Source organism: Gobio gobio, assembly GCF_949357685.1.
Source record: "Gobio gobio genome assembly, chromosome: 4".
NCBI classification, from domain to species: domain Eukaryota; kingdom Metazoa; phylum Chordata; class Actinopteri; order Cypriniformes; family Gobionidae; genus Gobio; species Gobio gobio.
In genome coordinates, this window is record NC_137100.1 from 22,741,939 (window position 1) to 22,769,428 (window position 27,490).

The 27,490-nt window shown below is 39.5% G+C and overlaps 1 protein-coding gene across 2 annotated transcripts; it reads left to right on the forward strand.

Moving 5' to 3' along the window:
- Positions 1 to 5,636: 5,636 nt before the first annotated feature.
- Positions 5,637 to 25,539, forward strand: olfm1a (olfactomedin 1a; the record flags this gene model as incomplete). Of its 2 annotated transcripts, none has more annotated exons than XM_079814380.1 (6): positions 5,637 to 5,702; positions 10,541 to 10,690; positions 10,832 to 10,987; positions 13,494 to 13,713; positions 22,343 to 22,449; positions 24,865 to 25,539. In XM_079814380.1, the coding sequence occupies 6 exons, from the start codon at positions 5,637 to 5,639 to the stop codon at positions 25,537 to 25,539; spliced, it is 1,374 nt and encodes a 457-aa protein (XP_079670506.1). The 2 variants fall into 2 exon arrangements, with proteins under 2 accessions (XP_079670506.1, XP_079670505.1); XM_079814379.1 differs by lacking the exon at positions 5,637 to 5,702 and adding an exon at positions 8,265 to 8,414.
- Between the last annotated feature and the right edge of the window lie 1,951 nt (positions 25,540 to 27,490).

Below are 27,490 nucleotides of genomic sequence, written 5' to 3' on the forward strand. Positions count from 1 at the left end.
CAATTCAGATTCTCCAATGTTTTTTTAGATGGAAGCAGGAGAGAATAATACAAGCTCTCTGTCACAATAGTACAAGTAGAATAGCTAGTCATTGATACTGGGATTATTACAGCATACAATGGAAGCAAATATATCTTTGGAACCAAATAACTTATCAGTTCAAGTCAAGTCTGCTTTACACCGAAGACATCACATTGTCTTGATTGTCAAAGTATCTTTAAACAAAGCGTTTTTCCCCTCTGGATGTTTACTTGGAAATATAAAACCTGATGCATCGCCAAGCTATCACTTCAGGCTTTACACAATCAAGTAAGAATGGAAAATGTGCAAATTTGCATCAAAGTTATCCACCTTTTTTTTCTCCTATCCTTTGTGTTTTTGATCCTACATCAAAGGTTAGTCCTTAGCATCCCATTGAAATAGTTTCAGAGAGGGTTTGTCCTCTAATGAGAGTAAAAAAAGTGTTTTAATCTTGCTCGATGGTGCCAATGAACACTGCAGCTGAAGACTGAATGCTGTTGATTAGCATAAGCGAGATAATAAGATCTTTTGATGCATGTCACAGCATGATTTTAATTCACACTTCTATTTTTGAGCGAACTCTTCGGATACCAGTCATTTGGTCATTTTTATGGCAGACAAACTGCTGTATTTTATTCGATTCATCCCATTATTTGAAGACTTACTTAAATCCTCCTCCCATACTGTATCATCAGCGAGACACTTGACCACAGGTTGTTCAGTCGGGCCATCTTTGACATGTTAATAAAGAATCTGCAAAATGACAGGTAACCAGGCAACTAAGGAAACACTTTAATTATGGAATACTGCACTAGTGAAAACCAAGATTTCTTCACTGAAATGTTAAATGAAGAGCATGGCAGGGTGAAAAGATACAGGAAATTGATGTGTGCGAAAGCAGCACAACCCGAATTTCTGAAAATGAAAGTGGCTGACGTTGAATCCCACTCCACTAGAGGCATCAATCAATGTCCAATCTGAAAAATAATGAGTGTTCCTCTGTGTTACACTGAGCTATGATTCATTTACAAGTACAACGTTATATAACTCAAAGCATTCATTTGCCCGCCAATCCTACTTTCCCTTTCACACAAACATGTTTGAAGACTTCAGTTTTTTGTGCTAACATATGGTTTTATTATGAAAAAAAAAAAAAAGTATTTGAAAAGAACAGACAGATTATGCCAGCAGATGCAAAGGTATTGAAAAGAAACAAAAACACATTGTGTATTTTCACTGATCTCAAAATCAAAAGGAGAAAGAGACTGAAAAGTGGGACATCTCCCCTAGCTTGTCTCAAAACCTCTCAAGAGCTTCATTTTGCCTAAGCAGTGAGTCTATTTTTGCATTCATTTATCAGCCTGGTTCAAGTATTTGCAGTGGAAAACAAACTATTTGCTCTATAGACACTGATACAAGAGCCTGTTGTGAGAGCACATTTATCTTATAGTATACATTTGGTATCTATTATTAGAATGATATTAGATGGAAAGAAACTATCCACGAATAGAATTGTGTTCTTCCAATCCTCCAGTGCTTGTATCCCTATGCTAACAAGCACAATTCGATGCAGGTGGGCTCCCCTAGAGTCTCCTGCATCATGTCTTATACTGACAGGCAGTTTGTGAAGCTGTGTGTCAGAGATGGTAGTGAGCAGCTCAGGGTGCTGTTCTCTATTCAACCTCACCTTTCACTCAACACATGTCCCATATATATCACTAGTTTTCACTACCTGCAGAAATTACAAATGGAGACTCATGGACCTGGGAGTACACCTACACAGACAAAACAGCGTTCATGTCAAGCTATGCAGTACTTTCTGAAGGGCTTAGGTCTTTCAACATTTTTTGCAAGCTAACAGAAATATCCAGGCTGAAGTGTTTATTTCTGTGTTGTGGTAAACTAGAAGGTTACGTCAATACCATATAACCCTGGATTCGCACATATATCCATCTGTCTACTGCAGTGGTTCTCAAACATTTTAAATCCAAGGCCCCCCATGCCCACAACAATATTCAAAAACCCCATGGACTTTCCCAACTGTTCCTGATTTTCTGGATAAGTAAAGGTAAGGATTTACAATATATACAATATATTATATATATTATTTAAATGTAAGATCTTTGGTGTCTCTTCTGTGCTGTGAGATTGAGTGGGTGCATTTTCCATCAGAATTGATTATGTGGTGTACGTGTTTCCATCTCTGCAGACATGATATAATGCAAGATCTGCAGTGTTCTCTTATGTCAAAACAACACCTTGTATATTTTCATCTATCTTTGACATTTGACCAGTCATGCCAACCTAGCGTTACACCAACTATGACACAATGGATACGTCTTTTTGACCTTTTCTTATTAGACTTAAGTTTAAGAGGATGTAAATGTCCTGCATATATATATATATATATATATATATATATATATATATATATATATATATATATATATATATATATATATATATTTTTTTTTATGTATAAAACCTGTTGCATTGCCATGCTATCACAGCCACTTCAGGCCTTACAAAATCAAGTTTAAGAATGAAACATTTGCAAATTTGCATCAAAGATTTCCACCTTAGAAATGAGACGCGTTTTTTTTTCTCCTATCCTTTGTGTTTTTGATCCTACATCAAAGGTTAGTCCTTAGCATCCCATTGAAATAGTTTCAGAGAGGGTTTGTCCTCTAATGAGAGTAAAAAAAGTAATCTTGCTCGAGCTGCTCACTACTATCTCTCTCTCTCTCTCTCTCTCTCTCTCTCTCTCTATATATATATATATATATATATAAATATATATATATATATATATATATATATATATATATAAATATATATATATATATATATATATATATATATATATATATATATATATATATATATATATATATATATATATATATATATATATATATATATATATATATATATATATATATATATATATATATATATTTGTTGCTCTTATTTTACTCTTCCCCTGCTTCGTCTCTTCTACCTCTCCTTTCATTCTGCAAATATTTACCTTTGTCCTTCTTTCTCTATACTCTGATCTTCACAATTTTCTTCTGTTAGATTCAATACTTTGGTTTGTATTATAAAATATTATTTACTTTATAAATGTGTTATTCCTTATTCAAATTTGATCTTTGATATAAGTATTGCTTGTCTGCCTGGATCCCAATTCACCATAATTATAAGTTCTCACAATTTCTTCCCAATACAGCTGCATTTTAGAGCTTGGCATATGTATGTATAAAAATATCCATGGAGTTTTATTTTATTCATTTTCAGGTCTTTATACTTGGGTTTTCCAAGACCGTGGTGGGAACCCTAGTTGTTAAGAGGGTGAATTAAAATGAGAAATATCTTAATTTTTTGTTGTTTTATCTTATTTTAATGCTTGTTTCATTTTAAAGTAATCTTGAGGCCCCCGGCCCCTAGTTTTATTTGTCTTTCAGTACAAATATAATATATTAGATATATTCCAAATATTCGGTTTAAGACTACAGGGGTCTGTCGATTATTGTTTGATCCAAAAGTAATTTTTGAGATAAATAATAAAAACATTGTTAACAAGTTACCAAGTAACAAGTTAACCTTGACTGCAGTTTATATGTTACTATATGCATGTGATTATAGGCTTGGCTTAAAGAACAGCACTCAATTTTCAACTGGATTCAACTCAGCTCTATTCTGCATTTACGGCATGCCGTAATTACCGTAAATAAATCTCTGTATGCTTTCGAATAGCTCTCACGGTACTTTGATGTCATACACTGATCGGTCTGCACAGCACCGCTTCAAGTCGAACACACTTTAAATGCCATGTGGTACAAGTCGTATAATTTGGTGTAGGCAAAATGGTCAATGCTTATGATAATGTCTTTATTCATTTTTCTTTTATTAATTATTCCTTATATTATTACTATATCTGTTACATGTTATTAATTTGATTTCTTTAATCATATATATTCTACTATATGCTCTGATATGTTTGATTATTTCCAAATGTAAGATCTTTGGTGTCTCTTCTGTGCTGTAAGATTGAGTGGGTACATTTTCCATCAGAATTGATTAGCGGTGTACCTTTGTATCAAAATATGTCTCCATCTCTGCAGACATGACGCAAGATCTGCAGTGTTCTCTTAAAAGTGTCAAAACAACATCTCATATACCAGTCCATAGACCTGTTCTTCTCCTGCTTTGCCTCTTCTACCTCTCATTTTATTCTGCAAATATCTTCCTTTTGTCCTTTTCTCTATTAATACTCTGATCTTCACAATCTTCATCTGTTAGATACAATACTTTGGTTTTTATTATAAACTATTTACTTGATTAATTTGTTTGTTTCTATAGCTTTAATTTTTTTTATGTAATAAATGTGTTTTTCCTTATTCAAATGTGATCTTTGACATAATCATTGCTTGTCTGCCTGGTTCCCAATGCACCACAATTACAAGTTCTACAAGCACGTGAAGGCGTTTTACAGTTCAGAGGCGTTACCGTATTGCAACATGGCGTGAACGCACCTCTGTCCACCATGGGGCTCATTGGAATGAAAAAAGACCCCCGAATTACATATTTGCATATGTAAATGTAAAGTAGTCTTCAAACAAAGACTGTTTGCACATTCTGTTTGTTGTAATACTGCAACAGCTGGTGTTAATTCGACCTTTAATTCAAGGAGTTTACACTAGACTGTTGTGCTTCTTAAGGCCACCGTGGTGATGACATTTAGCCTATTGCTCTTTTGGGCGAGTCAATTACTGTCAGTAAATGGAGAAACCTTAACGATGACATTTAAGGTCTTTTCTGTTGATTAAATGAGAATGTTGAAAATGTAATGCCCTGAATTTGTTTGTAGTTTGGTAGACTATAGCCTAAATAAAAAAAGACATGTATATAGGCTACTGTAGTGATTGTATCGGCTACATATGAAATATTTACTCCACAGCTGTATGATTATTTCATTAATAATAAGTAATACATTTTGTATGTTTATTATTATTTGTGATACCCAAGGAGGACGCAATCTCCATGGCAACCTCGCCACCCTTTTTATGATCCTTTGTTAAGCCCTAGCCACCTCTGCTGTGAACTACACTGTTTCACACGCGCACGAGAGCTCATGTCCAACAGTGATAGCAGATTAAGAGCGCCTGCTCTCCACTCCAGCAGCTTTTCTCGCGCTGCTCGTGTCCCTCTGTACGTTTTTTGAATTTCCCACTCCAGTCCGTGTCACATCCGGTTCAGCACCACTGCTTGGCCCCGCTTCTCAAATTTCCTGCCCACACCTACCCTCTCGTATTAACCAAGCCAAGTTTGTCTAGTGATGAAGTAATATTTTCGCCGCTTTCGTGCACATCCCTACATTCGCGATCGGATCGGTGGTCCGGGAAGAGAGAGAGAACGAGGAGGCGTCGAGAAGCTGAGATGAGATAAATATGCAAAGAGACGGATCTGTAAACCATTCCAATCTTTTTTTCCCATTATTTTGGCGCTGAATTAAAACAAAAATAGCCTATACGCAATTTCAAGAGGAGCATCTATAGAGAGCCGGACAGCTCTGCATGTGATATCTCCGGATCAGGTGGCATCGGCAGCAGAAGATGCAGCCTGCAAGCAAGCTCCTGAGTCTCACCCTCCTTGTACTGATGGGCACTGAACTCACCCAAGTAGGTTTATAAACGCCATTTTCAGCACAGCTCGAGCTAATTAGACAGATATGCTCAAAATAAGCCGGTTTCTTGCATTATCATAAGTCAAGATTAATCTATTTGGACAGCTGAGAACGGGATGGACTGATATGATTTAACCTCATTTAGAAGAAAATCACAGCGGGGTTTCTCCTATCCAGAGCCTTTGTGCCACATGGCTAGAGGGGCTATTTTATAGTAACTTTTATGTAGGTTATTGTGCTTGATAATGAATGTGTTTTCATGGTAATTGTCGACAGTTTTAGTATTTAAAGATAAATGCATCTTGGAAGCAGTGAAGCAGCTACTATTTGTGTGTGAGAATGATCATCAGTATCATTGTATCATTTGTATGATTATTCCTTTTCGAGATAAAACACTCCGGGGCTTGCTGTGCATTTTCATTATCCACACTCTGTGATTGTCTCTGACACTACAATCTCACTTTAAGGACAGAAATAGCAAGTAAATTGCTTTCTCCACACTCCACATTGATGCCTTCTCTTCAGTAACTATTTTTTTCTTACGCCTTTGACATAGGAAATCACTGAGTTAATCCAATTGAAAAACCTATCCTGAAGGAGCAGGAGCCTTTATGTACAGAAAATTAATTTTGCAAATGTAATTAATTTAGCATCATTTCTATATTCTCCATGGGCTGTTCAGTTCTGCACAAGAAACTGAATGCAAGTTTTGCTTATCTTCATTTGTTTTTGCCTTTCATGGGCATTTTTTTATTTCACATTAACACCAAAGCTTGCTAGTTCTTGTGATTTATGATTCATTTTATGCATTCAGTCGTCTGAAACTAAGTGTCATGATTTGTAATCTGTGCCAAATTATGAATCATTGAAGAAGAAAAAAAGCTCCTGTTTAATTTGATAAAAATGCAGGTTGATACAAAATTGTCATTTTTTTCTAATTATTATATTAACCATGGCGTTAGAAGCACTTCATATTACAGCATGCTAATAGGCTAATTTTAGAAATAAAACATTATTTTAAACAATATCTTTAATTAAAAAAAGGCGTTTCGCATGCTGTTTTTTGTAAAATTGCTCAAAATGTTCGTAAATATGGTTGACCTGCACATAAAAAGAAATTTCCCATGTGTATTTCAGTGACCTATCAGGTATTCCCCCTTTTGTGTTAATGCAGGTGAAAACAAGTGTTGCAAGCCAAAATTAAACAGAAAAAGGAAAGACAATTATGATGATATAGAGGACATTGTTCTTGTAATAAATATGTTTGAAAGGTCTGGCTGTGAGTGCTAGTTTGTCACCAGCTCATTAGGAACGTGTCTATGGTGTATATGTGTATATGTGTAGTATAAACCAAAGATGTTTGATTAATATATATATATATAATCTAGTGTATGCTGCTGGGCAAGGGGGTGATGGGAGGCAAGGGGTCTGAGTGGTAAAAATGTTAAAATGGGAAGGAAACCTGTACTGCCCTCTTTTGGTCAAATAATGGCATGACATAATGAGAGGCAATTGGTCAGCTTTCCTATTAAAATTCCCCTGTTCATAAGTGACTCATAAAGCACTGTTTTAAAGTGAGTTATCTTTATAACTTAACATCTGCAAATGTTCAGAGAGCATTAACAATCAAAGTTACTTTATTCTAGCACATACATAATGTGTGCAGGCCTATTGTGTACGGTATACCGTAGAGAGTCGCAGTACCAGTAATCACTACTCCGGTCAGCCGCAATAAAGGCCTACACCATACGTCGACTTTGTAATGTAACCAGTAGGTAATTTTGTCTCGCGCAAACCAAATTTTATATAGTCTCCAGAACCTTTGACACCACAATATGTGCATGTCTGTTATGCAAATTTATCACAAAGCAATAAATAATGACGTACTTATACCGGATAACATGCTTAGGCTACTGTTGCAGGCGAATGCGGTTTCTGTTCACAAGAGTCTATAGCACATATTCAGAAAAAATTGTAACCCTTTATCCACCTCTGGTGCATACCGAAATGTTGTTTGAATACACTTTTTAAATATTTAGTTAATGGCTTATTGAGACATCGTTCTCTGCATCAAAGGGAGGCGCACCAGTTTGGCTATAGTTTATTAGTTATAGAGTGTAGCTACTATTTTTTTTATTAAATGTTTTAAGTATTGCTGTCAGTGTGGGTATTTTGATACTAAGGAAAACTTTGTACGTGTTCAGTGATTTAGTTCGTGCGTCAAGCGCCAGGAGGAGGATTGTGATATTTATGAATATTTCACCAGTATAGCAGGTGGGCGGGGGCACGGAACCAATGAGATGAGATGGTCTGCTGAACTGCCGTCATTATTTGCTTGAAGAGAGAAGACAGAACAGCACTCTTTTCATACACCGAGAGAGCTTGCGTAATTATAAAGTTCAGTATAGGATAGGTGCGCGTAAAAATGTCCAAGATTAATTCATTCACACTGGGTGCTTTACAGAAGCACAACACCTCTGTCAGCAGCGCAGGTTACCAGCACACTTCTCTACTGGAATGTGTATAATGAAGGTTACTGGGAAAGAGAAGAGCAGAGATGTCGGTGCCTTTGCTGAAAATTGGAGTAGTGCTCAGCACGATGGCGATGATAACCAACTGGATGTCGCAAACGTTGCCCTCTCTAGTGGGTCTGAATAGCACCAAATTAAGCGTGGCACCTCCGGGTGTGCCGGACCGGAGCACTGGCGTGAGTTGCCTTGTTCTCTTTGTTCATGTTCTTTTTAGACAATGTGAGCGGCAATTTACATTATTTATAGGCTACTTTACAAATTTTGGCTATACTATTTAAATAATGCATGTTATAAAATGGAAAAATCATGTAATTCATACAGTGGGCTACTCAAAAAAAAATAAAAAATCAATTCCGACTGTATAAAAAAGAACAAACAAAAAAGTCATCATTTTTTACGTTGTAGGCTACCATTCCAACATATGTTTTATACATGGTGCATAGTATTCTTTAAAATACATTGGAGTAACATATACATATCATAATATATGAATATGGTAATTATAGCCAATAGCACTATAGATTGATGTGCCATGGTATTACCGTGATATCATTACCATGGTACAGTACCGACATTTTATGAGGACTGTATCAGTGTGCAACTATTTATAAACAGTAATATATATATATATATATATATATATATATATATATATATATATATATATATATATATATATATATATATATATATATATATATATATATATATATATATATATATATATATATATATATATTATTTTATTTTTTTGGAATTTAATCTCTGTCACGGACCTCAATTATTCTATGGGATTGCATGACTTTAACTGGACCTGCACCTCGTTTTTGTCACTGGATGAATCATGTAGTGTAGCAACACATAAGGCTGGCAAACAATGACAATAAAAAACACTATAAACTCATTTTTGACACACATTGAACTTTTGCACAGGCAAGCAAAAAGGAATTATCATTAGTTCAGTTTTATTCTATATAACATTAGACATTTATCAGAAGGTGTTCATTTGTGGGATGTTGTGAACCAGCTGGCTAGATTTGACCTGACATTGACAGTGTGTTGTTAATTTTAAATGATATCCAATGTTATGCATCTCTTTCAATGGACAAAAACCATTGTCTCCTCAGGTTTAAATGCTGCAGTCAGGTAAAAATGTGTCTCAGCGGGGGATTATTGACTTTGAGTGTGTTTGTTGGGTAATTGTTATGAGTCACCTATATAAATGCTGTGTTAAAATCTATACTATTTGTATATACTATACTGTTTGTGAGCAAGACAAAGAAACTATCTTTATCTTTACTAAATATATGCCTTCACTATTTTGATGTTGTAGTAAGCTCTGTCCTCACACAATAAAAAAAAAAACATTAGATTGTATTTTAATCTGAATTCAGCATTACAGCAGCAGCAGCAGATTTACAAAGATGTTCCTTAGATTTAATAAAAAGTGCTTTCTGTCCGCACTGGTTTTGAATATGGATTATTCATTAGATTACTCAGGATTAGTGCAAGACATACGGAAACGCTCACTCTTCCAGATGGCTCTTTTATGTAAAGCCACTGGGTCATAAAATCCCCTTTGAGAAAAGACCATTTCACATCAAAGCACCATATATGAAAATCCTTCGAAAACTGTATTTTGTCAGTATATATTGACCATGAATACACTGCTCTGCTCTTGATGGACAAGGAGAAACTAAATGAGAGTGAGCGAAAGAGAAAGTAAAACAGAGAATAAATACAACAGCAAGTTTGCTGGCCTATTTGGAATTTAGCCATGCCACAAATTATCATATATATTATTTTGTTATGCAATGCACATTATAAATACTTTTGCTGGAAAACGATTGCATACAGTGCGGCACATTACTGATTTTTCTTTATAATTTTCATCTCATTTTGAATAAAACTCATGCTTCCAAGATGATCACAAGTCATCCTTACAATAACAAAACCTTCATCTATATCAGCCAGCTAAATAGCACTAAATTGGTGACATATTTACTCCAGCAGAATTTACAAAAACACCATTCCATAAACCACAGACAACCATGTGTTTAAGTTTGTGTTGCATAAAAAAACACTTGACCTATATTACTGCAACGTAAACTTTTAAGAACTGGCATGACAGTTTCCATCAACTGGCCAGAAACTCTTTCAGTCTGACCCTTGTGTAAGTGTCCAGGCAATTAACCTTCTCAAAGACTGCAGTGGGAGAAAGGATAAAATTGTTACAAAGCTGCTACTGCACATCCTGATCAGTCACTGACCTTTTTTCCTCTTTGTTTTGCCCCTTGCCCAGGTGCTGCCTGCTAACCCAGAGGAGTCGTGGCAGGTGTACAGCTCAGCACAAGACAGTGAGGGCAGGTGTGTGTGCACTGTTGTGGCTCCTCAGCAGACCATGTGTTCACGGGACGCCAGGACCAAACAACTGAGACAGCTCCTGGAAAAAGTAACCTTTGAAAATAATCCACACAAAGCCCTACTGGCAGAATAAATAGCTCACTGAATGCCTTTCATAGATCTGTCCAGCAGGGTTGTCACCCAGCACTAAGCTTATTACTTGTCTCTATGTTCTCTTTCTCTCTTTCAGGTCCAGAATATGACTCAGTCCATCCAGAATCTTGACCAGAGGACACAGAAAGACCTGCAGTATGTGCAAAGAATGGAAGTGCAGTTAAAAGGCCTGGAATCTAAGTTCAAACAGGTGGAGGAAAGCCACAAGCAGAATATCGCAAAGCAATACAAGGTGCGTACAAATATATGAACACATCCTCATTTTCTTCACTGTGGTTATTCCATCTGTAAATGTCATATGTAATCCATAACCGCATACAATTTCCCATTTTCAAAAGGTTAACTCACTTTATTTAATTTTATTTAATTCAGCTCCCAACACTGGCCTTTAACATTACATTAACTAATATATCTTTGAGAAAACAAGCACATTCATTTTCCGTATCTGCAAGCCAAGTGAGCTCAGAAGATTTGTTATGAATGATTTTCTCCTCCTGAGTGGACAACACAGGCATTTTCCCCACGAGAAGTGTATTACAAAATATGATTCATTTCCCATCTTAGGTATTGTTTGCTGCCTGATATCAATTGCATCTGCATGCTAATGAGCCCGTTGCTATTTTTCGAAATGGAGGCGTAGTGATTTTGTTGCGCATTGCAATTTGTAGAGTGTATCAAGCTCCCAAAGTGGCATAGATTTTATAGATCTGTCAGGCACAATCTTTTAGCTCCTTCGGCATCATTTGGCCATTCGAAGTCTTTTAAACAAAAATAGTGCATTGAACATTTTGTTCTTGTCATACTGAATATTATGGTCAGGAATGTGCACGCAAATCAGGCAGGCCAGCAGGCCAGTGTTGACGGCACCTCTTGTTCATTTGCCAAGTAAGAAAACTACTCAAAACATTTTATGGCTTGACCTTTAAACATTTATTACATGAAAGCATCAAATATTTGGATGCAATCATTGGAAAAGGTCATCTTATACACCATCATGATCTTTATACTAGAGCCCACATAGTGCTGTTCATTCTCAGAAGTTCAGGTATACACAGAGCATATACCAATATGGCATTTCAGCCACAGTAGGAAAACATAAGGAATGAATTTCAATAAATGGAGTCATGGGACATGGGAAATGCATTTTTCTTTGTTTGGACGAGGATGATTTTGCATTTTATGATCCCGGTACAATATAATATAATATAAACATCCTTTCAAAAGTTTGGGGTCAATAAGTTTCTTTCTTTCTTTCTTTATTAAGTTTCTTTCTTTCTTTCTTTTTTACAGTAAATACCTTTATAATATTACAAAAGATTTTCTATTTCAAATAAATGCTGATCTTTTGAACTACCCATCAAATAATCGTGGAAAAAAAATTATCACAGTTTTCACAACAAAATGATTGGTACTGATAATACTGATAAACACTGATAATAATAAGAAATGAGCAGCAAATCTGCATATTAGGATGATTTCTGAATGATCATGTGACACTGGAGTAATGATGCTGAAAATTCAGCTTTGACATCACATTTAAAAAAAAAATACATTTAATAGTGCTGTCAAACGATTAATCGCGATTAATCACATCCAAAATAAAAGTTTGTGTTTACATATGTGTGTGTACTGTGTATAATTATTCACTCATTTATGTATATATTTAAGAAAAATTGCCATGTATATATATTTATATAATTTATATTATATATAAATATTTTATATTTAAATATATATTTTTCCCTTAAAGATACACATTAATGACTGTGTATTTATATATACATAATAATATTTATACACAGTACACACACATATATTATGTAAACACAAACTTTTATTTTGGATGCGATTAATCATTATAATATTTCACAATGTAACTGATTTGCTGTATTTTTTTGCTCAAATAAATTCAGCCTTGGTGAGCATAAGAGACTTCATTCAAAAATATTTTAAAAATCTTACTGACTCCAAACTTTTTGAACGGTAGTGTGTATATAGTACTTGATAGTAATATTATGTTCTTTCTTAATCTATGTCCTCATTTATGTGTATAAACTTGGGCATAAACCATAATTTGTGTGCATTTGTGTGTTAATTCATCCTATCGAATTATTTTTTAAATAATGTGTTGCATCATGTCTGTACATACAGCTGTATCTGTGAAAATGTGTATTAGAAAGGCTAGCGAGTTAGCTATTCAACCAAATTTCATTTTCTTGCTTGCAGGGCTAACTTTATGAATTAAATCAAAGCTGCAGAGACTGAAGAACAAGTTCAATCCCATTGTAATCCTCAGCTGGTCAACTGATCGCATCATTCAGTTTATTTTAAATACAAAGCACCTTTGAATTCTGTGTGCGCTCTTTTTGTGCATGCCACTATTGCAGCCTTCCTTGAGTAGATTTTCTTATGTTATGACAGCTCCGTGTCTTTCCTAATTCAGATTTGTTTATGCACATTTGGATATTTTGAAACAAGAGAAACTATTGTTGTATGTGAAGCATGTAACCTTTCGACACCTTGCATTTTAAACACTGGAAAATAAAGAGAGTTTTTTCAAATTTTTGCTGGTGTACTGAGAACTTGTTTTATGCCATGTTGAACTCTACATCTGTTTGCTAGGCACACTCAGAAATCGTGATAGAGTAGGCAGAGAGGGCAAGTTCAGGGCAAGACAGGTGTTTGGACGCAATCGTTGCACGCATGCCTACTGAACCAAGCCTATTTTAACCTTTCAGGCCATAAAAGCGAAAATGGAGGAACTTAGGCCAATGATACCAGTGTTGGAGGAATACAAGGCCGATGCAAAATTGGTAATGCAATTTAAAGAGGAGGTCAAGAATCTGACATCAGTGCTAAGTGAACTGCAGGAGGAGATCGGGGCCTTTGACTACGAGGAGCTTCACAACAGGGTGTCTAATCTTGAGGAGAGGCTTCGTGCATGCATGCAAAAATTAGGTAGGATGAGTTTGAGCACAAACACAAACAACCTTTATATTTCATTTCATATTATTATATACGACAGTGCACAAGAAGGCCAATTTGTTGTTATAACACACACACACTTTAGCATGCAAGAACATGAGATTGTTCTCTACTTCACATTTTTTTCAATTACGATTTGAACAGCTCAGAAAAAGCAGCTAGAAAAAATATATTGGTGTTGTTTATACAGTTATATTAGAAAACAGCATAAATAAAGGCACACTTTACATTCTCAGCACATTTACAGTGCAGCATCAATATTTTTTGTAAATGCAAATTCAAGATACTTCTCATCAGATACAATGGTCCTGACTCAGTGAATGATGATTGAGCAAAACACAAAACACAGTAATTTATTGTGCTGCTTGGAGGCATTAGCAAGCTAAATTTAAACAACACAACATATGCGCCGGTCTTCCTTTATCCCTGTCATTTCCCCTGTTTGAAATGCTGTATCTCAGCATAGCAAATCTGATACAAGATAGTAGCAGCAGATTCAGATGTTGCCTTGTTCTAAAATGAGGAATGGATCTCATATGGATGTTAGACACAGACGTGACTAATGAGAAGCTGCTGTGCTGTTCACTCCTCTAACAAATGCCTTTGGGTCCACCTGAGCCATGGCATGAATTCATAGCGACTTTACAGGTAAATTAAATAACATTATCAAAATCAGTATGACAGGTCTTTGACACGTCTCTGATTTATAGACAAATCCTCAGTTGAATGAACATTAAATGATTTTATCCAAAAGCAAAATGTACATTTTCACTGAAATCTTCATAACTATTCATACATTGGAATATAGGTCAGAAGCTCTGAGTAACAATAGAGAATTGCTCTTCTTTTTGGAGCATTTATTTTAGATTCAGACGAATAACAGATTTAGTACTCATGCATAATGCAAATACAGCCTTACTTTGATTGATTAAAGGAGGACAGCATGCTGGGTTTGGTGCTTAACCATAAATACCAAAAAAAAAGAGCTGCACTCTAATTGTTTCCACTGAGCCAAAAGCTACATGCAGTGATAAAGAGAGTCATCTAAATATGATCATGGGATTCTATCGAAAGATTACTGTTCCCAGTACAGTAATCTCCTGGCTGCATACATTTCTAATGCTGCATTACGCAAGGGAGTTAAATCACTGGGTGAGAAAAAAAACCCACGGATAGTTCATCAGTACAGTATAAATGAGGTGGACTTCATTGATTGTAGTTAAAGGGATAGTTCACCCAAAAATGAAAATTCTGTCATCACTCACCCTCATGTTGTTCCAAACCTGTTTGAATTTTTTTCTTCCGTTGTACACAAAATATAGACACAAGATATTTTGAAGAATGTCTGTAAGCAAACAAGTTGATGGCTTCCCATTGACTTCCATAGTATTGTTTTTTTTTTCCCCTCTCCGCTATGGAGAGCCCATCAACTGTTTGGTTACCCATATTCTTCAAAATTGCTTCTTTTGTGTTCAGCAGAAATAAATTCATACAGGTTTGGAATAACTTGAGGGTGAGTAAATTACAGAATTTAAATTTATGTGTGAACTATCCCTTTAATAGTTTTAGAGAAAAACCTAAACCAGCTATTTTGTGATTTTTGACCATACAATTCCAAGCATTTATAACAGTGTCCTGCAATGTGATGTTATAATTCATCACTATTTTAAAGATTTTTTCCTTATTGTTCAATAATTATAATGCATGTAATTTGTATGAGGATAAGCATTTTATATTACATTACATTATTGAAATAAGTATCTTATGCTCATCAAAGCTATATTTATTTAATCAATAGTATGGTAAAAACAGATATATTGTGAAATATTACAATTTAAAATAACTGTTCCCTTTCAGTCGGTCACGTTCGACGCACGTCGGAACTGACCGACGAATTGGGATCTGATCTCAGAGATTGGGACTGATCTCAATGGAGATTGGCATGCGATCCACGCATTCCACGCACCGCCCCGCAGCGCGGGTATAAATAAGGAAGTGGAATGCTTGATCATTGCTTTCTACTTCGGAGCCGAACAGCGAATGTTTTCCTGTTTCTACGAAGAGTGTTTTCAAGACGAGTCTCGTGAGAGGATCTACTGCTTCCAGTGCGGGTGTGACGGCGCGTCTCAGCGAGTGCCGCTTCAGACGGAGATCAGCTGTTGGTTCGCTGGGCGTTTTCCATTCTGAGTGCACACACAGGCTTGCACCTTTGTACTGTGTGGTGCCGCGGTCATCTCCCTGAGTGCTTCAGCACATAAAAGAGCAGTTTTTCCTTTCTAAAAGAGCAACACGGTTTGACCCTGCGTCTTTTTCAAGATGTCATTCAAACCGTGTGTTTCTGGATGCAGTCGATATCTGTCCCCAGCTGACGGTCACGTTCGTTGTCTCACGTGTTTGGGCGTTCAGCACGCTGAGGCTGCGTTCGTGAATGACTCATGTTCCCATTGCGGGAACATGACCATCGCAGTTTTACGGTCCAGACTCCATTACCTCGAAAGAGGCGGAGCACCATTGCGCATCCCCCGATCTAGTGGTCCTCCCGCTGCAAAGCAGAGGGCTGCTACTTTGGCTGATGGCCTTGGTGGGGACCTGAGGGTTACTGTGAGGGCTTCCCCGACGGGTCAAATGGCACCTCGGGCCCCTCCCCCCTCCGCTGCGCCGGTGGAGCTTCCAGAAGAGCGCGCTGGCCTCCCCCGGGAGGTCCCAGGCGTTTCTTTTGGGGCTCCGGCTGAGGACATGCTGTCGATTGCAGCATCGGGGGACGAGCTAATGGGCTCTGAGGATGAAGATTCGGCTGCGCTGCCCCCTTCGGGTGTGACAGCGTTGCCCGAGTCCGACCCAGAGCTTACGGCTATGCTTTCCCGGGCCGCCGCGAGTGTCGGGCTCGAGTGGAACCCTCCACCGTGTCCCGAACCCTCGCGGTTGGACGATTGGTTTCTCGGGACGGCTCGTGCTGGTTCTCAGCGCCCCGCCCCGGTTCCTTTCTTCCCGGAAGTGCATCAGGAGATCACGAAATCGTGGGTAGCGCCTTACAACGCTCGACTGACTCCTCCGTCCTCACTACCCTCGATGGTGGTGCGGCTAAGGGCTACGTGGGAATCCCCCCAGTCAAGCGGTCTGTGGCGATGCAGCGGTGTCCCAAGACCGCTGCAGACTGGCGGGGTGCCCCGCGTCTCCCCTCCCGGGCATGTAAGTTCTCGTCCGGTCTCACGGGCAGGGCTTACACCGCCTGCGGGGAAGCCGCATCATCTCTGCATGCCATGGCGCTCCTGCAGGTCCACCAGGCCAAAGCGCTAAAGGAATTGCACGAGGGTAGTTCCGACCAGGGTGTTATGCAGGAACTGCGTGCGGCGACTGACCTCGCTCTCCGGGCGACGAAAGTCACTGCACGCTCCCTGGGTCGGGCGATGTCCACACTAGTGGTCCAGGAACGCCACCTGTGGCTGAACCTGGCAGACATGCGTGATTCCGACAAGGTCCGGTTTCTCAACGCCCCTGTCTGTCAGGCCGGCCTCTTCGGCGACGCCATCGAGAGCTTCGCCCAGCAGTTCTCGGTGGCCCAGAAGCAGACGGAGGCCATCAAGAACATCCTGCCCCGACGACCCGCTGCTGCCTCCACCCAGTCGTCGTCGGCAGCACCTCCGCCTGCTCGTCGCCGAGGGCGTCCCCCTGCGTCCGCCTCCACCCCTGCGAAACCCAAGCAGCAGCCTCCACCGGGAAAGCAGGGTGCCGGACGTAAGGGAGGCGCCCAACCCGCTCAGGGCCCCGCTAAACCAGCCGGCAAGCGCAAGGGGAAGCAGCCCTGAGACGGGCAGCCCAGGGAAGACGGGAGCTGCTCTGAGGGAGATGATGTCCGCATCCTTCTCCCACCCCCCGGAGGAGGACCGGGGGGCCCTGACTGGTATAACATCTCTGCCGCTGGCTCTCAGGAGTCCAGCGGTACCCACATTTTCAATAAAAGAGCAGTTTCCATTTTCCCTGGGCCCCAAGAGGGCCAGGTTGGCAGTGCGCGACGCCCCCGGGCCTTGCCACTCCTTTCCTCCCCTCTCCCCCTCGCCAGGGGGCAGCAGTGTGGGCACCGAGAACGCCCCCGGGCCTTCTCACCCACACTCTGCTCCACCCTGGAATATTCAGACAACACTCCGGGCCGCCTCCGGGCCTCCCGAGTCGGGTCTGTCTATTCCACCTCGCTGCCCCACCCCGGGTACGTCTGTGGTGCCGTTGGTCCCGCTTGTATGGTCTCTGGGGGCTTGGCTTCAGCTCCCCAGGCCGTCTTGCTGGCTCATCCTTACCATCAGACTCGGCTACGCGATTCAGTTCGCTCACCGGCCTCCCAAGTACAGGGGCATCCTCTTCACCTCCGTGCGGAGCAGCGATGCCCAGGTCTTGCGGTCAGAGATCGATGTCCTACTGGCGAAGGACGCGGTCGAGCCGGTTCCTCCAGCCGAAATGAAGGCGGGGTTCTACAGCCCCTACTTCATTGTACCCAAGAAAGGGGGTGGGTTACGGCCAATCTTGGACCTGCGTATCCTGAATCGGGCCCTGCACAAGCTCCCGTTCCGGATGCTAACGCAGAAACGCATCTTCGAATGCATCCGTCCCCAAGATTGGTTCGCAGCGATCGACCTGAAGGATGCGTACTTTCATGTCTCTATCCTTCCTCGACACAGACCGTTCCTACGTTTTGCGTTCGAGGGGAAGGCATATCAGTACAAAGTCCTGCCCTTCGGGCTGTCCCTGTCGCCTCGCGTCTTCACGAAAGTCGCAGAGGCAGCCATTGTTCCACTCAGAGAACGCGGCGTTCGCATCCTCAACTATCTCGACGACTGGCTTATACTCGCCCAGTCTCGAGAGCAGTTGTGCGAACACAGGGACATGGTGCTCAGTCACCTCAGCCTGTTGGGCCTTCGGGTCAACCGAGACAAGAGCAAACTCTGTCCCACGCAGAGGATCTCTTATCTCGGTATGGAGCTGGATTCGGTCAGCCAGACTGCGCGCCTCATGGAAGAGCGGGTCCGGTCGGTGTTGAACTGCTTGAATTCGTTCAAGAGCAGGACAGCGGTCCCACTGAAATTTTTTCAGAGGCTCCTGGGGCATATGGCGTCTGCAGCCGCGGTAACGCCGCTCGGATTGCTTCATATGAGACCGCTTCACTGGCTCCATGGCCGAGTCCCGAGGTGGGCGTGGCAGAGCGGCCAGTACCGGGTCCCAGTGACTCCTTACTGCCGCCAAACTTTCAGCCCATGGTCCGACGCTTCGTTTCTCCGGGCCGGGGTGCCCTTAGAACAAGTGTCCAGGCATGCTGTGCTCTTCACGGATGCCTCCTCCACGGGCTGGAGGGCCACGTACAACGGGCATGCAGTTTCAGGTCTGTGGACGGGACCTCAATTGCATTGGCATATCAATTGCCTCGAGTTGTTAGCGGTACACTTGGCACTGCGCCGCCTCAAGGGGCCGCTACGTGGCAACCATGTACTGGTCCGTACGGACAGCACTGCGGCCGTTGCGTACATCAACCGTCAGGGTGGTCTACGCTCCCGTTGCATGTTCCAACTCGCCCGCCACCTCCTCCTTTGGAGTCAGAAGCATCTGAGGTCGCTTCGTGCCATTCACATCCCAGGTGCGCTGAACCAGACAGCCGACGAGCTCTCTCGCCAGTCGACACCTCCGGGGGAGTGGCGACTCCATCCCCAGGCGGTCCAGCTGATATGGGACCTCTTCGGAACCGCACAGGTAGACCTGTTTGCCTCTGAAGGGAACGTCTCGGTTATGTATGTAACCCTCGTTCCCTGAAGGAGGGAACGGAGACGTACGTCCCGTCGCCAGGTGCTGTGCTTCCGCTAGGGGGCCGAGTCACTAGTTCGGCTCCTCAGCAGAAAAAAGCAATGATCAAGCATTCCACTTCCTTATTTATACCCGCGCTGCGGGGCGGTGCGTGGAATGCGTGGATCGCATGCCAATCTCCATCGGCTCGTTTTTAATACATTCGAAGTAGATTGGTCTCTGAGATCAGATCCTAATTCGTCGGTCAGTTCCGACGTACGTCTCCGTTCCCTCCTTCAGGGAACGAGGGTTACATACGTAACCGAGACGTTTTCTATTTTAATATATTCCTTCCTTTTTTGTGGATGGAAACTGTGATCTGGTACATTATTTTCAGGATTATTTTGATGAAAATAAAGTTCAAAAGAACAGCATTTATTTGAAAATAGTGTAAATTAAATTTTGATTAATGTAACGCATCCTTGCTAAATAAAAGTATGAATTTGCTTCAAAAAATATTACTTTTGAATGGTATAATGTATTTTATGTTATATTTACATACTGTATAACTGTATCTAAAATCTTTGATTGAAAAAAAGTCAACAACCAATTCCAATTTCATTTATTAATGTTGTGCCATAAACAATCCATTCAGTTGGTAGCTTGGATAAAAATCACCAAGTCAAAGCGTTATTAATACATTGAGAGTAGTAATAGGTTTCTGCTGAGCTTCAACCGAATATGTATCCAATGGCATTCCATTATGCATAGCATAGTAGATTTAGCAGAAGAAAACTTGGGATGGGTTGGCAACATTTAATGCCATGACATTATGTAAATATGTGGGAAAATTACGTAAACATGTTATCTATGCAGAGCAGCAGTCACACGTTCGTAGGGCTGTGAACTCAGTGTTGCTTGCTGTATATTTCAGCATAATTGCATCAACAGTCAGCATCATGAGCACTATAGATCCTAACCTTCAATCCACAGTATATTCAGTCATACCCCTTCTTTACAATCCTAGAAAAAGTACTTTGCTATATATCTCCTAAATACACTAATATAAATTCAACTAACATTTGGCCATCGGGTCTGGTGTTAAGCCACCTGTGCTGAGACAATTAGTCTACAATTAGTTGGTACTTACTGAATATTCAGATATTCAGTGTCATAGAATATCTTTGAATGCAGGTTTTGTTTGCAGCGGTACATCTGGATTGTGCGAATAAATCACAACTCATTCAATCCCAAAGGGATTATGGAATTGCACAGGTCAATATTAGCAGATTATGAGTAATCATATAGAGGTCAGTCTGTTCAAGGGCTTTGCAGTGAATTTAATGTAAATATATTTATATACATATAATATAGCCCACTGATTTGTAGTTTGAACGAAGAGCACAATATAATATAAATGAGAGATAGCTGATAGCTGAGATGCAGCTGGTCATGATTGCAAAATAAACCCAGACGTAAAGCAGAAGGATTTTATATCATCCTAAGAGGGTTTATTTTGCGACAATGACTGGCGGACTCATCAAATAAATATACATGAACATGAAATATTGAGGTTTTTTTATTATGTGAGAAGAACGAGAGCACAGAGGGAAACGAGAGACTTGAAACTATAGCATGGAGATTGGTTGCCAGGGACAACTGTCAGTTATACAGCTTAGTGTCATTATATTTCAGTGATTGACCAATCAGAATCAAGTATTCTGGAGAGCCATTCAATGACACCAGATAGCCAGGTCAGTGAAATTGAAAACGGTTCTTTCACCAGAAGGCTCCAGTGAGGTTTTATATAAAGCATCACAATGATCACATTTCAGTGCCAAGAACAGAATATTGGAAAAATATAATGGGATACAGAGGAGTATCTATAAATGTACATTTCGTTTAAAAGCAGTTGCTTTTCCCCAGTGAACTGCCAAAACAACACAGCCAGAGAGAGAAAGAGAAAGTGAGAGAAAAGGACGTTGCATCAATTCTCTGAAAGACATAAAGTGACAGAAAAAGAGGTCCAGAAAGAAGTGTAAATGAGAGAAGAACACGTTTGCTTGTGTATGAGGACTCTTACAACACTGCAGACGTCTACACAAGTTATGCTCCAGTGCGTCTGTCTGACACTGTGTCAAAACAGAGAGTATGAGAGGTTCACTGATGCCTGCAAACTTCTGCCTGAGTGCCTAACACACGCCAGAATATGACAGGAACTCCAACGCCTCCCCCATCCACCACAAGCCCATTTATCAGTGCAGAACATTGAAGTTTAACAGCATTTCGCTTTCTCATAAGAAAGCAAAGGAGCAACATGCTAAAGGAAATAGAAGAGTTCTAGAAGAAAATTCTGTCATCATTTACTAAGAGATGTTAGACTGGATGTTCATGTCGCTCTTTTCTACGCAATGAAAGCAAATGGTAACAAAGGCTGTCAAGCTCCAAAAATGACAAAAATATAAAATATGCACATATTCAAATGTGGAACATCATGTTATGAGACACATGAGAACCAATGACGTTTGGTGTCACTGACGTCAAACCTGGTGTGATACATCTCAACGCACAATAGAATATCATCAGTGAATAACTTACATTTTCCCATGATGGTGATATGAGCCAGTTATAGCACACATTGTTTTGTCCTTTTTGATATTGTTGGAGCTTGACAGTCTTTGGTCAACATTCACTTTCATTGGAAAAGAGCAGCATAAATAATATTTCCCTTTTGTGTTCTGCTGAAGAAAAAATGTCATACAGGTTTGGAACTATATGAGGGTGAGTAAATTATGAAAAATAATGAAAATACATTTTTATTATTTACTGTTGTTACCAGCTTGTGGGAAGCTGACAGGAATAAGTGATGCTATAACCATAAAGACATCTGGCTCAAGATATGGATCCTGGATGACGGATCCACTTGCCCCTGACGGTGATACGAGGGTGAGTTCATCAAATCTTTACTGTCTCGACTGAATTCCTTTGGATTTTTTGTGTAAGAGAAAAATAGCTTTAATCACTTCACACCCCTCATTTTAATCACAACTTGTTTTAGTTTTTTTTTTTCTTCTTGGCTAAAATGTTTTTGACTTCATATTTGACTTATCAGCTCTCTTTTTATCCCTGCAGTGTATTTTCTTGCAAACATGCCAAGAGTGTGGTTTATTAAATTACCAGCTCACATTAAGATGCAAATGATAGGTGTAAATCTTGCAAGATTTCATTAGTGTGGCAGCAAAGTCATTCCCAGTAAGAGCTGAAAGATGTCTGGTAATTCCTGTGTCAGTATTTCCCCCACAAACGTTCATATATTGCTGTTGGTTTCACCGTATTCGGTGCTAAAAGCAAAAATCGTGTAAGACTATTTTAGTTCCCTGCTTTTGTACAAGCTTTCTGTCTTTCTCCAATTTCTTGAACAAATCTAACACATCCATCTTGGTTAGATGTCAGTAGCAAGTAAGTTCCCTGACAACTAATCCATGATCCCATCATATATTAATGCAACAACTTCAAAGAGGATGGCTGAAGGTGAAGCTGTGGTGTTTTTAGCCCCTTTGAGATGGATCGATCCTGTAGAAAAGCCCAGAAACAGAAAGGCATCTGGCCTGCAGATCTGTCTGAGCCTTAAATGATTGATGAAGAGTCAGAGATGTGCCCTTGCGTGAAGCCTCTTGTAGCGTTAGTGTACAGCTTTCATATATTTCAGGGTCAGACTGTTTTAAAATGTTTTTGTTTTAAGGATTGGGTAGGTTACACACTGCAGGGATATGCTAATATAAGCAAGTAAAAAAAAAAAAAAATGAATACATCTGTCCCAAGGACTCAGGTTACATGCTGACCTTGGCTGTGAAGGGATCAATGACATAAAAGTGTCCACGATAAAGCAAAGGACAAAATCACATGTGCCAAGTGAATGTCATGTGGAGTAACATCAATTAAAAAGTAATAACATATTTTCCTTACACCTTGAACACATTTAATCATTTATTTTAAATAAATATAAATATACTTTAAGGAAAAGCTTTTTAAAACAAACATAAATTATATTCATTAATAATTGTATTAATTCATAAATATCTACATTTTTTTAGGGAGTCGCACCACATGACATTTTACAAGCTGAACTTACTTTGCCTTGTCACAAAAAGGTCAAATTATCTGATAATTTAAGAAGCTTATTGATCTTGACACAGTCATGAGGGTCTGCAAGGGTCCTCTCTATGTTATCATTTCCTTTTTTGTTTTGTTTCATTTTGTTTCACATGTTGATGCATTTTGGTCGCTCCATATGACTTGTTGACAGAAGTTTTCAAATATTAAAGGGGGCATAACACACACAATCTTGAGTACCTATATAGTATTGCATCCTTCATATGTCCAAAGAGTCTTTAGTTTGATCATATTTATAAAAGACAGATACGCTGTTCCGATTATTTCCGAAAATAACCAAACTTGTGAAGGTGTGCAATGGGCGGAGCTAAAGAATCTTGAGCACACACACACACACACACTTTTAATTCACTATACGTTCATGTTGTTGACATTATATGCATTTACGTGCCGATTGCCAACCAAACAGACATTTGATGCAGTTTCACTCACCGCCTTCGGTTTCAACTTATGACCGGGACCAAACAAACTGCATCCACTGTTTCCGTAACGCTTATTTGGGAAGCTGAACAAGGTTATCTTTCCCTCACAACCAGAAACACACTTCTTTAGTGACATTTTTGATTTCGTGGTCTAAAAACAAAATGACAGGGCTGCCAACCGTTCCTGTAACCTGAACGAAGCTCATTGTTGACGCTCTTGCTCTCGCTCTGGTTGATGTGTGCACACGCATATCCGGGAGAAGTGCACATACAAGGAATTCCGCCCTTTATGACATCATACAGGGCCATACTCGAAAAAAACCTTTCAGAAACTTGTTTGAATCCTGAAGGAGTGTATTTGGCACAGAAATACTCCTGTCATACATCCAACTCATTTTTTGAAATGTTGGCCATGTTCAGCATGAGAATCCAACTCTTTAACAGTGTAAATAAGTCAGAATGCATAAAATAACATTAGACCCCCCCCCCCACCCTTTAAAAACAGTGAAGCCATTTAATTCAGTTTTTTTTCTAATAATAATCAAATACTGTACCAAAGTGCTTAATAAGATGTTCTTCAAGAATTTAATTTTATTGAGATTTTCCAGGACAGTATCATGAGTTTTATCACCCTGACATTTTTTTTACCACAAAAAATATCAAAAGGAAATAAATTAAAAACATGCTCACTATATGAATTTGTAATGCATTATTTGAATGAATTAATAGGTAGGACACTGATGCTCATTCATTTTTCCACCACCAGGTGTGGTACATGGACGGTTACCACAACAATCGGTTTGTCCGGGAATACAAGTCCATGACCGACTTCATGTATTCGGACAACTTCACTTCACATCGACTTCCTCACCCCTGGTCGGGCACAGGACAGGTGGTCTACAACGGCTCCATCTACTTCAATAAGTTCCAAAGCAACACCATCATCAAATTCGACTTTAAGACAGCTACCATCAGCAAGTCCGGTCAGCTGGATAACGCCGGCTACAACAACCGTTACCACTATTCCTGGGGTGGTCACTCCGACATTGACCTAATGGTTGACGAAGGTGGGCTTTGGGCGGTGTATGCCACCAATCAAAATGCAGGAAACATTATCATCAGCAAGCTCAACCCATCGACCCTGCAGGTCATCAAAAGCTACACCACCAACCACCCAAAGAGGAGCGCAGGCGAGGCTTTCATGATCTGCGGGACACTTTATGTCACCAATGGATACTCAGGAGGGACAAAGGTCTACTATGCTTTCCATACCAACTCCTCTACTTATGAGTATATCGACATCCCCTTACAGAACAAGTATTCCCATATCTCCATGCTGGATTACAACCCTAGGGACAGAGCTCTTTATGCATGGAACAATGGACACCAGGTGCTGTATAACGTCACCTTGTTCCACGTCATTCGCTCTGAGGAACTCTAAAGTGACATTCTCCATCCATATGAGCTATACAGTAGCACTGAGGGAATTTATTACTGAAAATTAGAGTAATGCCTGATGATTGTTCAATAAAAGAAGACGTATCAAAAGTAATAGTTAATGGCAACATAATGAAAAGCTGCCAAAAGTCTTTTTTTCTTTTCTTTTTTAAGCTCTCCTTAGATGATTGTGTTTGAATTTTCACTGCTAAAAAAGATTAAGAAAAAGATTGTATTAATTAGTATTTGTATCTTATTGTCCGTTCAAAATATCGAAACATGGTTAAGCAAAATGATGTACAATAATAAGCTTTTTTCTTGTTTTAAGCATAAATTGAACAAAATTTGGTTAGATCTATTCTTAAAACAATAATAATATATATATTTAATATACAGTATATATACTGTACATATACTTGTACAGCTTACGAACATGATTCAATTATAGTAGGGGGCAAAGAAGTGTGGTGCAAGAAAGATGTCATTAAGTTACCCAGTTATGTCCTTTGTATTGAGAGCAATCCAAACTATTTAACATCAACTAAAGAACTGAAGGCACTGACTGTTGGAGGCAAACTGTTAAAGAACTGCAGTGTGTTCTTGTGACTGTGTGTAGTTTCTGATCTTCGCAAACCTTTGCATGAGCATTTTTTTAGCACTCCAATTCTCATGATTGTATTTTTTTTTGTTAGGTTTTTTCTTTTTTCAGTAATATGAACCTTGTGTGTGAAAAACAGATTAGATTAGCGATGGGTTTGCTATTCTTCCTGCCATGTTTCATTTTTGCTGTATCTTTTGTGTTGGGCTATTTTTTTGTTTTTAATTTGTGTTCATAAAGTGACTCTTAAATAGTAGGATGGATTGTAAGAAAAATAAGCCAAATAAGTCCACAAAAAAAGGTGTCAAAAGACAATGTGGGGAAAAAAATGTATTTACAAGGTATTATTCTTTGATTGTATTTCAAGACAGATTCATGTGTCAGCTATATTAGTTAGAAGAAGTAGATGGCGTCATCTAAAACTGTTATGCTTGCATCTGTGTTGTATTTGCAACGTGATTCATATCAATAAAGCCAGTCTTTATTTTACACTTCTTGCCTGAAGCAAATGAAATCATGAGCCAGATATGTGTAGATCAAATTACAGTCTCCAAAATAAAGATCTATAAGTAAAGAAAACAATATTCTCTTTGTCTGTGGAGAAAAATATTTCTGTGGATAATGACCTGACTCCAGCTTCCGAAGCCTTCTATAGCCAAGGGAAATGTCAAATGGGACTGAATAGTATGAAGAAAAAATAAGACCAGTCTAAAGGTGGATATCATTACCAGCCTATATTCTTTCTCCATGGCAACGGGGGCAGAAAGTGATGATCTCATCTGTTTGACTGCAGTGAAAGAGCTGATCCGGAAGCAGTGGGATACACACTAAAGACAGAGCAACTCATTAGCCCTCAGCTCTTCTCTAAAGGCAGTGTCAAATTGAATTGTCTGGTCTGTCTGCGCTCAGCAAATGCACATTTAATTCAAGCTTCAGTGACACTGGCAAACTGCCATTCAGGGAAGACATCAAGCACTAAAGGTGCTTCGATTTTATGCATTTCTTTTTTCTTTCATCTCAAGGTAGCCATCAGATCAGCTAATCTAATTCCCCTCAACTCGTCAGTGCCATGGAGCCTCCGCAGTCATTATTGAGCATCTATGTTACGTTCTCATTGTGATGAAAGACTCGTCTTCCTTTTTATAATTAAGCAATATACAACTAAAGTAATTATTTCACACACACACACACACACACACACACACACACACACACACACACACACACACACACACACACACACACACACACACACACACACACACACGTTTGTTTTTGTGAAATGTGAGGACATTCCATAGGCGTAATGGTTTTTATACCGTACAAACCGTATTTTCTATCCCCTTACACTGCCCCT